Source organism: Chlorocebus sabaeus, chromosome 20, assembly GCF_047675955.1.
Source record: "Chlorocebus sabaeus isolate Y175 chromosome 20, mChlSab1.0.hap1, whole genome shotgun sequence".
In the NCBI taxonomy this organism is placed as follows: Eukaryota; Metazoa; Chordata; class Mammalia; order Primates; family Cercopithecidae; genus Chlorocebus; species Chlorocebus sabaeus.
Genome location: NC_132923.1, coordinates 90,731,991 through 90,746,120, shown reverse-complemented (window position 1 = coordinate 90,746,120; position 14,130 = coordinate 90,731,991). Strand labels below are relative to the sequence as shown.

The 14,130-nt window shown below is 41.2% G+C and overlaps 1 protein-coding gene across 4 annotated transcripts in view; it reads right to left on the bottom strand.

The window, feature by feature from the left end:
* The window catches only part of PIK3R3 (phosphoinositide-3-kinase regulatory subunit 3), a 97,271-nt gene extending 83,392 nt beyond the window's left edge, over nt 1-13,879 (bottom strand). Inside the window, exons 1-2 of one of the 4 annotated variants that reach the window (XM_037999099.2) lie at nt 13,672-13,879; nt 12,771-12,880 (exon numbers count right to left, since the gene is read on the bottom strand). In XM_037999099.2, coding sequence (XP_037855027.1) covers nt 12,771-12,876 — 106 coding nt within the window. In that variant the 5' untranslated portion in view covers nt 12,877-12,880; nt 13,672-13,879. Of the gene's footprint in view, nt 1-11,545; nt 12,458-12,770; nt 13,637-13,671 lie in introns of those variants that run through there. The other 3 variants (XM_007978925.3, XM_073007351.1, XM_007978924.3) reach the window with 3 other exon arrangements.
* Nucleotides 13,880-14,130: the final 251 nt, after the last annotated feature.

Sequence of the window (14,130 nt, the reverse complement as noted above, 5' to 3'; positions counted from 1 at the left end):
TTATTAATCTCCTAAATCCTCATAACCCTATTGAATGACCATTATCACCCTACTTTTTGGGTGAGGAAACCACAACACAGAAAAGATAAGTAAATGGCCAAAGGACACATGTTAAGAAGTGGCAGAGGCACAATCTGAATACAGGCATTCTGATTCCAGAGACTCCTCTCTTAACTACTCCACTATACTGCCTCTAGATTTCCAACATACTGAGAAAAATCCATACTTAGGCACATCATACATTTTAATTGAAAGATATAATCGATAGGTTACTTTAAAGTAGTATTCCAATTTTTTTTTTTTTTTTGAGATAATCTCACTATGTTCCCCAGGTTGATCTTTAACTCTTGGTTTCAAGCAAAACTCCCATCTTGGCCTTGCAAGTAAGCTGAGGCTACAGGTACATCCCACTGTACCCAACTCCTTTTTTTTTTTTTTTTTTTTTTTTTTTTTGAGACAGGGTCTTGCCCTGTCACCCAGGCTGGAGTGCAGTGGTATAATCACAGCTCAGTGCAGCCTCGACTTCCAGGGCTCAAGTGATCCTCCCACCTCAGCCTCCCAAGTAGCTGGGACTATAAAAGTGCACCACCACGCACAGCTAATTTTTGCATTTTTTGTAAAGACGGGGTTTCTCCATGTTGCCCAGGCTTGACGGCTCCTAATTTTTCAGTTAGCTTTCTATCATAAATCATTCCATAGGTCCCAAGTTTACTTAAGTTACTGAACTTCAGAATTTTAAATGTATAGTTTTGCAAAATGTTCTCTTACACCCATTTACTTGCTATACTAACACTCTATTCCAATGCCTATATTCCTCAAATTAGTTAACTGTCAACCAGAAATGTCAGCTTCCTTATCTTCTAGTAAGCAACTAACACGACAGAAAAAGGTCTATCTTACATTAACTCAATGAAGTTAATATGAAGTCCAACTTAGAAAATGAAAATGTGGCTGGGCACAGTGGCTCACGCCTGTAATCCCAGTACTTTGGGAGGCCAAGGTGGGTGGATTACAAGGTCAAGAGATCGAGACCATCCTGACCAACATGGTGAAACCGCGTCTCTATTAAAAATTAAAAAATTAGCCAGGCATGGTGGTGGGTGCCTGTAATCCCAGCCGATCAGGAGGCTGAGGCAAGAGAATTGCTCAAACCCAGGAGGTGGAGGTTGCAGTGAGCTGAGATGGCGCCACTGCATTTCAGCCTGGCGACAGAGCAAGACTCCATCTCAAAAAAAAACAGAAAATGAAAATGCATTTCCCATAGCTAGATTTTAACTCTGAAAAAGTAAAAAATAACTTGCTAATACTGTTTATTGACAAAGACAGTAACATTGAAGAGTTATGGTTTTCCAAATTAATTTCCTAGCATTAATTCTCTCCCGCTTCCTCTTTAACAGAATCTCTCCCCAATACAACTATATACCTCAGTAGAAGCCAACACCATTCCAGATTGAGAAACGTGATTAACCTAAGGGTATTTACTGGTGACTGGTTCAGGAACTAGCCTATGACCCAATTCTGGCCAAAAAAAATGGGAAAGAAGTTTGCTAGAGGTTTTTGAAGACAGTTTCCTCTATCCAAAAACAGTGGCACGGGAAGAGATATTTTTCCTCTTCTTTTAGAAGTTGTTGTTTATGGATATGATGCCTGGAATCACTGCAACCATTTTGCTACTAGTCTGAGGATGAAGCCAGTCCCAAGGATGGCAGAATTGAGCAATATATGGCTAAGCAAATACGGGGTTTTTACTGACATTGTTGAACTCCTGAAATCAACTAACTCTATTAAATGAGAAGATAAAATTTATTATTTTTAAAGCCATTTTGAATTAGTTCTGTTGCTTACAGCTGAAAACATATGAATTAAATATTTTATAAAATACATCCCAGAACATCAGAAAAAAAGGTTGTGGCTAATTCTATAAATGTCTATTAGCAGTTCAACATAAATTAGACCATATTGAGTGACCCTGTTGTAGAAAGGTCACTCTATCCTCTATGGAAAAAAAAAGCCTAATACACATGTAAGAACAGAATCTAAAGCAATATATTTCCAGCACAACAATTCCTTTCAGCAAGACCTTTTTCAAAGCAATTTTCATTCAGATTTTTAATTTTGATTCATAATTGAATTTTTCTTAAGTTTAAAAACAAATACTGGCTGGGCACGGTGGCTCACATCTGTAATTCCAGCATTTTGGGAGGCTGAGGTGGAAGGATTGCTTGGGAGGCTGAGGTGGAAGGATTGCTTGAGCCCAGGAGTTCAAAACCAGCCTGGGCAACCTGGAAAAACTCTATCTCTATTTAAAAAAAAATAAATATTTAAAAATAAATAGTTAATAAATAAAAACTATCACAATATTTAAGATTACACAGCTGCATGCTCTGGATTTGTTGTTGCATATCCTCAGGTAAGGACAGGCAATCTGGCCCACAAACAGAACATGAGACAGGAAGTCCAAGTATGGATAAGGGTAGATGGTATTAACTTTGGCTTTGTGTTGGTTCATCAGTACCAAGTCATAGGGCAGTTTTCATACTGATATGGGACACGCAAAACGGTATGATTTGGCAGGTTGGACATAGCCTACTGTCTCTTTTATTAAAATAACGAACTTTAAAAATCAGCCAGGTGTGGTGGTGCATGCTTGTAGCCCCATATACTTGGGAGGCTGAGGTGCGAAGGCTGCCGTAAGTTGTGATCACGCCACTGCACTCCAGCCTGGGCAACAGAGCAAGACCCTGTCTCAAAAAAAAAGAAAGAAAGAAAGAAAGAAAACAACTTTTACTTTATGTGAATTTACAAATATGCACAAGGAACAATACATACAACATATATGGGCAAGCAATGTGGAAACTGATCTTTAATAAGGCTTGATGGCTCACTTTACCTTGTTAAAAATCAAGTCTTACACATGGTAAAATTAATTGGTATAATAACACACTGGATAACTTAAAACTCTCCATTTGGCCCTGTGCTATGTAAAACTAACCCAATACACTGTGAAAAACTTATTACTCATTTCTTCTTTGAGATAGAGTCTCGCTCTGACGCCCAGGCTGGAGTGCAATGGCGCGATCTCAGTTCGCTACAACCTCTGCCTCCAGGGTTCAAGCGATTCTCCTGCCTCAGCCTCCTGAGTAGCTGGGACTACAGCCTCCTGAGTAGCTGGGACTACAGGCGCACGCCACCACGCCTGGCAAATTTTTTTCTTTTTAGTAGAGATGGGGTTTCACCATGTTGGCCAGGATGGTCTCGAACTCCTGACCTCAAGTGATCCACCCGCCTCGGCACCTCAATGTGCTGGGATTACAGGTGTGAGCCACCGTGCCCTGCCTACTCATTTCTAGTTGTTCAAAGTTTCAAAAACAACTTTTACTCAAAACCATATAAATCTTGCTAATAACATTAAGCATTGCATTTTTTTTCATTACTCCCTTTGTTACAATAAGTGTCCAGCCAATTATCTTCATAAGTTTAGAGGTCACATGCTGATAATAAATAATATTAACATTTTAAAGCTTAAGTCACAAAATGAAGCTAGTTGGATCCATGGGCCTAAAATTAACAAAATACTTGGGCACTGGATGTTTAGGGAAAATAGATACAAGCTGGGCATGGTGGCACATGCCTGTAGTCCCAGTTAATCAGGAGCCTGAGGTGGGAGGATCACCCATGCCCAAGAGTTTAGGCTGCAGTGCGCCACTGCACCCCTCAGTGACAAAATGAGACCCTGTCTCAAAAAAAAAAAAAAGAAAAAAAGATACAATGGAAATACAACGGCCTGGCCTCAAGAAACTTATCTGGTTAGGGAGGTGAATTATATTTATGAAATAATTAAGTATCATAATATAACACGATACCATGTCAAAATAACAGAGAGAGCCCTACATACAAAGGGGTACAGTGCTAGAATTTTTGGAGAAGGTTTTAAGAAGAAAGGGGGACTCAGACAGGATCTTGATTTAAAGATGGGGTGGGAGGGGTATATTCTACATAGGAAGCAGGTTAAGCAAAAGCTTGAGATAGGAATGAGCAATCAGGGTATAGGGTTAGAAGGAACTCGACTATAAGTATGAATAGAAAATTACTAATAAGTTATAAATATATAAATTGGTGCCATATTACTAAAGTTTAAGAATATGATCTCTACTTAAAAGAAATTAAGAGCTGCTGATTATTTTTGAGAAGAACAGTAAAACAATGAAAATAACATTTCAGTAGAACTAACCTGGCTGAAGAATTCAGGACAAACTTACAGTGAGGGGAAGAAGAAATCAGAAACAGAGCAACCAGTTAGGAGGTACTGGTTAAGAACCCGGGCTTTAGTTAGGCAGACAGACCTGCTCTGCTACTTGGTAAGTTACTAAACCTAAGTCTCAGTTTCCTGTCTGTAGAGTGGGATAATAATAGCGCCAATTTTATAAGGTTGTTATGTGGCTAAAAGAAAACACATAAAATCATTTAACATAGTACTTGGACTATAATAATTGTTCAACAAATGTTAGCAACTATTACCTTCATTACAAATCATTTCTAAAGTGAGGTATTGAGGAACTGGACAAGAGGCAACAGAAACTAAAAGGAAAAGATGACTTGGGTTGACATTTCCACAGACTCGTGAAATGTTATAACTAGAAAAGACCCTAGAGAACACTTCCAAAAAACAAAATGGATAAAATGTGGCCCCAGTAAACACTGGGAAGGAAGAAAAGAATGGGGCAAAATAGTTCAAAGGTTTTGACTGCAAGAGTACCCAAAGAGGTAGATATGGAATAGTTACATGTTATCAATAAGAAGCTCTAAATACAAACTACACTTATTGGGTACACACTATATGTCAAATACTGTACCAGATATTGATATGGTACATTTAATCCCCACAAGTCTGCAAAGGTAGGTATTAGTTCAATTTCACAAAAAACAAATGCACAGAGAGGTTAAAGTACTACCCATATAACACTGGGCAGGATAAGAAGCAAGGCTAGTTTTGTAATCTATGTTATCTAGTTCCAAAGCCTGTTTTCTTTCTACTATACTCAGGCTGTCTCCCTCTTTAATACCAATAAAAAATTATATCATATCACATAGATACATTTATATTTTTCTACCTACCTTATTAAATATGGCAATCATAAACATGTCCTATCTTTTCTACATTCTAAGAAAAATATAAAAGTATTCAGCATCAGCTGGACACAGTAGCTCACACCTGTAATCCCAGCACTCTGGAAGGCCCAGGCGGGCGGAACACCTGAGGTCAGGAGTTCGAGACCAGCTTGACCAACATGGAGAAACCCCATCTCTACTAAAAATACAAAATTAGTTGGGCGTGGTGGCACGTGTCTGTAATCCCAGCTACTCAGGAGCCTGAGGCAAGAGAATTGCCGGAACCCAGGAGGCAGAGGTTGCGGTGAGCTGAGATCACGCCATTGCACTCCAACCTGGACAACAAGGGTGAAACTTCGTCTCAAAAAAAAAAAAAAAAAAAAGCCAGGCACAGTGGCTCATACCTGTAATCCCAGCACTTTGGGAGGACGAGGCAGGTGGATCACCTGAGGTCAGAAGTTCGAGACCAGCCTGGCCAACATGGTGAAACCCCATCTCTACTTAAAAGTACAAAAAATTAGCTGGGCGTGGTGGTAAGCACCTGTAATCCCAGCTACTCAGGAGGCTAAGGCACGAGAATTGCTTGAACTTGGGAGTCAGAGGTTGCAGTGAGCAGATATCGCGTCATTGCACTCCAGACTGGGGGACAAAAGCGAGACTTCGTCTCAAAAAAAAAAAAAAAAAAAAAAAAAGCATTCAGCATCAAAACAATGAGAATAAATTTTAAAAGCATTATCAAATGAGAGAATCACCATACTTCTAGTGAAACATAGTTGGATACACTATACATTATATTAAATGAAAGCAATGACTAATCTTTTTCAATAAGAAGACAAAAAATTGGCATAGCTTTTACATCATTTGATTATATAAGCATTTGTCCCACAACGACAATATAATTAAAAACTGACACCTAGATCATAAAAGCAACATATTACTACACACAGGAGAAGTCTTTATATAAGATGAATCCAAATGTGTAGGGTTAAAAATAAAAATTCAACCACAGAAGGCTGCTTAACCTGTTAACAGTAAGGATCATGAACTGGCAGATGACCTGTTTCTTCAATGTAGCTCTCAGCAGGTATGTTCCCCAACCATAGGGCCAGTGTACCAGTTTTCCACCAAAATGTTACTTAATCTAAATTGTGCCAGGTTGAAAATACCAAGTATGACACGGTAAGCAAATAAGCTTCTTCAAAACACCTTTGTGTCTGGCTTCAAAGTCAGAAGATACTTTACCAGGTTGTCCACCAAACTATGTAGTCTAACTTCTAGACTAGTAGGTCTCAAAATGTGATCCAGAGTTTCCAAGACCCTTCAGAGGGTCCAAGAGGTCAGAACTATTTTCATAGTATCACTAAGACATTATTTGCCATTTTCATTCTCATTCTCTTACAACTGTACAGTGGAGTTTTCCAGAGGTTATAACCTGTAATATCTCAATAGACTCAATGCAGGAGCAGACATGGGAATTTAAATGTCTTCTATTGGCCAGGCATGGTGGCTCACACCTGTAATCCCAGCACTTTGGGAGGTGGATCATTTGAGGTCAGGAGTTCCAAGACCAGCCTGGCTAACACGATAAAACCCCATCTCTACTAAAGACACAAAAATTAGCTGGGCGTGGTGGTGGGCGCCTATAATCCTAGCTACTCAGGAGGCCGAGGCAGGAGAATTGCGTGAGCCTGGGAGATGGAGGTTGCGGTGAGCTGAGATCACGCCACTGCACTCCAATCTGGGCCAAAGAGTGAGACCCTGTCTCAAAAAAACAAACCCAAAAAAGTCTTCTATGAAGCTGGATAGTAAAGATGTCAATGCCATTCTTCCCACTAATTCTTTTCGCTTTTAGAAAATATAGTTATTTTTTCATTTAGAAAAGTTACACTAGGCCGGGCGCGGTGGCTCACGCCTGTAATCCCAGCACTTTGGGAGGCCGAGGCAGGCGGATCACAAGGTCAGGAGATCGAGACCATCCTGGCTAACACGGTGAAACCCTGTCTCTACTAAAAATGCAAAAAAAAATTGGCCGGGCGTGGTGGCACATGCCTGTAGTCCCAGCTACTCGGGAGGCTGAGGCAGGAGAATGGCATGAACCTGGGAGGCAGAGCTTGCAGTGAGCCAAGATCGTGCCACTGCGCTCCACACTCCAGCCTGGGTGACAGAGGGAGACTCCATCTCAAAAAAAAAAAAAAGAAAGAAAAGTTACGCTAAAATATGTTTGCCACGCATGGTGGCACAGAGGGATGCTGAGGCAGAAGGATCACTTGAGACCAGGAGTTCAAGACCAGCCTAAACAACAAAGCAAGACCCTGTCTCAAAAAAAAAAAAAAAGCCACATGTATAATGCTTTATTTTTTAATGAATTAAATATATTTTAATTTCTCAGCTTTATTCTAATACTACAAATATCAATAGATATAATCCACTTAAAGAGAAGCCCTTTGAGGTCTTCTAATTTTTTAAGTCTAAAAGGGGTACTGAGACCAAAAAAAATTGAAAACCACTTTTCTAGACTTTCCTATATTCATGTTTTGCCATACAAAACTTTTCATTTTCTAATTATCTATGGAAGAGATGTTGCTGCCCTAAAGATTATTTCAGGCTGGGCGCAGTGGCTTATGCCTGTAATCCCAGTATTTCGGGAGGCTGAGGCAGACAGATCGCTTGAGCCCAGGAATTCAAGGCCAGCTTAGGCAACACGGCAAAACCCTGTCTCTACCAAAAAATAATTTTTAAATCTTTAGCTGGGTGTTGTGGCAAGCACCTATAGTCCCATCTACTAGGGAGGCTGAGGTGGAAGGATCATTTGAGCTCAGGAGGTCGAGGCTGCAGTGAGCCATGATCATGCCACTGTACTCTAGCCTGAGCAACAAAGCTGAGACCCTGTCTCCAAAAAAAAAAAAAAAAAAAAGATAATCTCAGAAGTTTGTCTTGGTAAGAACAACAACAAAACAAAAGCCAACAATTTAAAAAAATTGTCTATTAATTTAAAAAGGAAGTTATTACATTTTCCTAAAATGAAAACAATAACAATGTCAAAACTAAAGTGCTGAGCTAACAGACCACTAGCTACAACCTTTGTGCATCAGTTATAATTAGTTGTGTATAGGAAATCCTCAAAAGACCAAAGGTGAGGCTCTTTGAGAGGCCTCTATCCAGCTTCGCTACAGAATAATCCCAATTCCCGAATTGATAGCAAGACTAACCAGGACGCTTATAGGCGATTCTCTGTTCTACAATCTTAACATTTCTACACAAAAGTTTTGTTGTTGTTTTGTAGAAATGGTATCTTTTTTTTTTTTTTTTTTTTGAGACGGAGTCTCACTCTATCACCCAGGCTGGAGTAGAGCGGCCGGATCTCAGCTCACTGCAAGCTCCACCTCCCGGGTTTACGCCATTCTCCTGCCTCAGGCTCCTGAGTAGCTGGGACTACAGGCGCCAGCCACCTCGCCCGGCTGGTTTTTTGTATTTTTTTGGTAGAGACGGGGTTTTACCGTGTTAGCCAGGCTGGTCTCGATCTCCTGACCTCGTGATCCACCCGTCTCGGCCTCCCAAAGTGCTGGGATTACAGGCTTGAGCCACCGCGCCCGGCCAGAAATGGTATCTTTACAAAGCTATTCTGATCTAAACCTCCCGGCCTCAAACGATCCTCCTGCTTTGGGCTTCCAAAGCACACTGGGATCACAGGCATGAGCCACCACACCTAGCCAACAATAAAAAGTTTTATGTTTCATCTGAACAGTTCAGTATATCTACTGCTGCCAGGAAATACACAAACATTAAGATACTAAACTCCCATTTGGATTCAACTTTTACATTACTGTGACTGTAGATACACCAATCCATGCAGTTATTAGGAACCTTCAGGATGCATGATAATGTTAGTTATTGAAAAGACAGGCTAGAGGGAAACATCTTTGAAAAATAGTTTTTGAGGCCACTAGAAGCAATAATAGATAAAATTTTGCATTTATGGCTCAGTCTAAAATTAAGATGAAAGGCTAGGCGTGGTGGCTCACGTCTGTAATCCCAGCACGTTGGGAGTCCTAGGTGGGCAGATCACTTGAGGCAAGGAGTTCAGGACCAGACTGGCCAACATGGAAAAACCCCATTTCTACTAAAAATACAAAAATTAGCCAGGCATAGTAGCATGCGCCTGTGTAGTCCCAGCTACTTGGGAGGCTAAGGGACAAGAATCCTTTGAACCCAGGATGCGGAGGTTGCAGTGAGCTGAGATGGCGCCACTGCACTCCAAACTGAGCAACACAGCGAGACTCTGTCTTGAAAATAAAGATGAAAAAAACATATAAAAATATTGGCATCATTACAGTTAAGGGCCCTAAGTCAACAAATGTCTAATTCAAAAGCTATTTAGCCCTAGGCTACTACAATAGCCAAGCAATGAATTGGGCAAGGACCTTAAGTAGAAACGTACCTAAAGACTAGAAGGAAACAATGCTCCTTATTTATTAATTCAACATATACTGACTAAATTGTCTACTACTCGCAAGACCCCGAGCAAGCTAAGAAGCTCATGACGAGGTGGGAAGCCAATTTCATAGGGAGAAGTACACATAAATAGTACAGTAGCTTCTCTAGACAGAATGGAAAAAATTTCATCTGAGAAGTGCTAGAAGAGTAGGCCGGGCGCGGTGTCTCACACCTGTAATCCCAGCACCTTGGGAGGCTGAGGCAGGCAGATCATCTGAGGTCAGGAGCTTGAGACCAGCCTGGTGAAACCCTGTCTCTACTAAAAATACAAAAATTAGCTGGTGTGGTGGTACATGCCTATAATCCCAGCTACTTGGGAGGCTGAGGCAGGAGAATCACTTCAACTCAGGAGGCAGAAGTTGTAGTAAGCCAAGATCGTGCCACTGCACTCCAGCCTGGGCAACACAGTGAGACTCTGCCTCAAAAAAAAAAAAAAAAAAAGAAGGGTTTAGAGAACATATTCTGACACTGAAGGCGTCTGACCTGGGTCCGAAAAACACATACATATAAGATTTCAACATGTGACTATTGCGAGTGAAAGGCATCCCAGGAAGAGGGAAAAAAGCATACATTCAAGGAACAGCAAACACAAAATTGCTTCTATAGAATTTATGATGCACTCCAGAAGGAGAATTAACTAGAAAATTAAGTTGGAAGCAAAAATTAGAGGGATTTATATGACAGGGTAAGCAATCGGGGGATTTTTTTTATTTATTGGTTTTTTGTTTTGTTTTGTTTTGTTTTTTTGTAGGCAAAGGGAAGCCAGTGGGAGGTTTTTAAACCCATTGGAAGATTTATCATTGTAAGGTAAGTCATCAGATGATTCTCTTAACATTACTGTGGCTTGAACAGGATAGAAATGGGAGAGCAGTTAGTACACTATCACAGCAGTCCAGGAAGGAAATAATTAAGAGCTTGACGTGGGGTGGGAGCTAGGAAAAACCTACAAAACGTGCTACAACCGCTTCACTAATGATACAGTTTTATATATTTTGAAAACTTAATTTATCACATAAAACAAGGTTGACATTCACACTATTTCCATGAAAAAACATTCACTTCATAGGCAATGTTTCATCATACTCAAGGGTGCTTCCTTTTTAAAAAGCTGTTAGGAATAACTAACCATATTCTACATTAAAGCTACAAAAGGGGTAATAAAGAACAGCATATGTATCCTTTCAGTATTCTCAATAGAATCTCAGTATGCACAATTTCATTCAAGGATGAACATTTTAAACTCCAAAGTTTATTTCCATGGAAAATAAAGTTTGGATCATAATTTTCTATACAACCTTATAAGACCCACGTCTCCATATAGTTATAATAGTCAACTTTTCTTAAAATTATTTTTGGACAACTCAACTCAACTTGGCCAGTAGTTTTCTACTAGGCTAATATATTTCAACCATAAATGCATTCTTCATTTTATCCCCTCCTCCGTACTCACCTCCCACCCAACAAATTCCCTTTGTATGTCTGCAAGGCAAGATACTATGTAATGCAGTATAATTCTAAGGCAGTTTGAATATATAATTCTTACAACAGGAATCTAGAATTATTAACCTTACTTTTTACAATAAAAGTACCAGTGATGTACTAAATTTCTATTCATATGTATGACAAATGTATCTAATATGCTTTACCATTGGGGGAAACAAAGGGGAAAAGACACAATAGATGGGTGGCAAATCTTACAAACTTTACAAAACACTGAAAAGCTGCATCTGGATTGCAGTCACAATTACAAAAGCAAATAAAGAAGGCTCTGAAATGAAGGAAGAGAAAAAAATCTTAAGTGATCATCAAGAGTGAAAAAGGTTTATTTCAATATTAGTTTTTAGTACAGCACCATTTAACACTATGACTAACTGAAAAAAAAAAAAAAAAAAAACAGGATAATTCACTGTTTGCAAGGACACAGGAAAAAATTTCTACATACCTTCTATAAGACAGTTACACTTCTTCACACTTGCATGGCTCAAATTCTTTCAAACGTTTCCAAAAATATAGTCTTATAATAAGCGAGGTTCCCCAATGACACACATTTATTCTGTAGGCTTAGCCATTACACGTTTTAAAATACATAAAGAATTCATCCTCGACAGAAACAAGGAGTCACAAAGGCTCTCTACTTATTCAGAATCATTACATAAGCACCATCTGTAATTGCAAACAGTGTTTGATAAAATCTGACAGCTAATTATCATAAAATGGGGTAGACTTTAAAAGAAAAAACCAACTTTTCCATTTTGCCTTCCTTTTCCTTTCCTACCAAATACACAAAATGTCTGTAATAGCGTCAGACAGAGCTTTAAAATAAAAATCTAGTACTATATATGTATACTTTACATTACGTGTATAGGAACACATATGTACATGTCACATATTCACAGGAAAGAGAAAGGTTCCCTCGTTTATGGTTTTTTTGTTTTGTTTTGTTTTTACTCTAGGAATTCAAGTTACATTAAACTCTATCCCATAAATTAAGTTAAATCATCATTAAATTAAAGAGTAATAAAATACTGCACGTAGATCTCTCTAAGCGACTATCTTCTGAGAAGGAAAACCTCAGACTAAGACCATGGCTGAATATGAACGCCCAATCCCTAAAAAAAATCACTAACCGGCATTTGTTTCTGCAAGAGAAAAAGGGAGTCTTACAGTGAATAATCACATAACTCAGTTTCAGAAGTTAACCGGGGTAAAACACAACGAACCAAATTAGACAAATGTATGAAAGGACAAGCTTTCAAAAATTCGCCCAAAGTGAAAGACTGGTTTTAACCCCGGGATATAAAACATCCTTTGCAGGTAGAAGAGTCTTTAATTGAAAAAGAAAAAAATAAAATAAAGTGGCGGGCACAAGAAAAACCTGAACGACACGCAAAGGCAAAGTAAAAACATGATCATTTTAAAAAGGAGTCTCTCGTCCCACCCCCACTTCCAGCCCCCACCCCCACCTTCGCAGGACAATAGGTTCAGGGTCCTAACTGCAAACTTTAAACGTGTAAACCAGAAGCAGTTTTACCGCAGCTGTAACTGCAAATCTTCCCCTCATCCCGAACCTAGCGCATCCAGCAATACTTCTGCCCTGAAAACATCACCAAGCTCTTGGTAAATACAAATCAGACCCATCACGAGATTTTTTTTTTTCTCCCAAGTACCTGGAGGATCCATTTCAATATAAAATATCAGTTCTGTCGAATAGGGCATCATCACCTCCCTCCAGTCTGCGTCATCGCGGTCCATACTCCACACCGTATTGTACATCGCGCTGTCAGGGGCAGGTCGTCAGAAGATATATAGAAGGCATATATTTTTTATCTGGTATTTAAAAATCTAAAAATATGTATCTGCAAAAGTTCCACAGGCAAATGTACTTCGGGGTTTTCAACGGCCAGCACTAGTCCAGCCAAACTACCAGAACAGGGTCCTCCCCCTCTCTCCTACAGAACCCAACAAAATGCCCCCGAACTTTCAAGCTATGGGCTTTTCTCCTCAGAGGGTTACACAGAGGCTTTGGGGACAGAGGGCAGAGGTGTTAAAAATCGGCTTCCCAAAAATCCTTTCTACACAGTCGCTCTCCGGAGAGAAAAGCTCCCACCGCCTCCAAATCTTTCCGCGGAAGCCACTTTTGTGTCCTTCGGGGGGAGAATGAAGAGGAAAAAAAGAACACGTTGGGAGAAAGCCGGGAAAGTGACAAAGGAAGGCAAAAAACGGGGCTGGAGATTGCGTTCAAGTTTCGGGGTCCCACTGGTCTGCAGAGAGCGAACCCCCCAGGGGCCGGGACTCCGGCTCCTCTCCGGTCGGGCTCGGAACCGAAGCTGCCCCAGCCTCGGGAATGGGGCCGGCCAGAAAAGTCCAGTCAGTTCGGCTTGTCTGGGCGCTCCCGCCGGGGTATAAGAAGCAACCCGCCTGCACCGACTGCCCTCACGCTTTCCCCGGACTCCAGCCACTAGAGTTTTATTTTAACGGCGCGGAGGGGACACCCTCCCCGCCCCACGCTGCCCACCCGCTGAGGCACCACCCAACCGCGCCTGGAGGGGTAAAAGCAGGCATCACTACCGCCCCTTCCACGCTGTCCCGCCTCGAAGCACCGCGATTCTGTCAGGTGCCTGAGAACACCTTCAAAAAGCTGCCCTCCATCTCGACTTTCACGTCTCCCCACCGCTCTCTAGGCTTCGGCTCCCCAATCAGCCATCCGCGCTCTCCCCCAGCCTCAATCAGAATGGTACGGCCCGGGCGCTGGCCGCACTCCAGGAGTCAGTGCCGGGAGCACGCGAGCCAGGCGGGGAGGGAGCGGGGCGAGGGAAGAGAGGCAAGGTGGGTGGTGATTGGCTGAGGCCGGTTGCCGGAGCCTGGAGCCTGCGTCTTTTGTCTGCCTTGCTCCTGCGAAGGAGCGGGAGACGGCTGCGCGCCCCAAGCGGGCCAATCAGGAGAGAGCCGGCGCCGGCCGGTAAGGCGGCGATTGGTCAGAGCCCAGTTACTAAGCGGGACAAAGGCAGAAGGGGAAAAGAAAAGAAG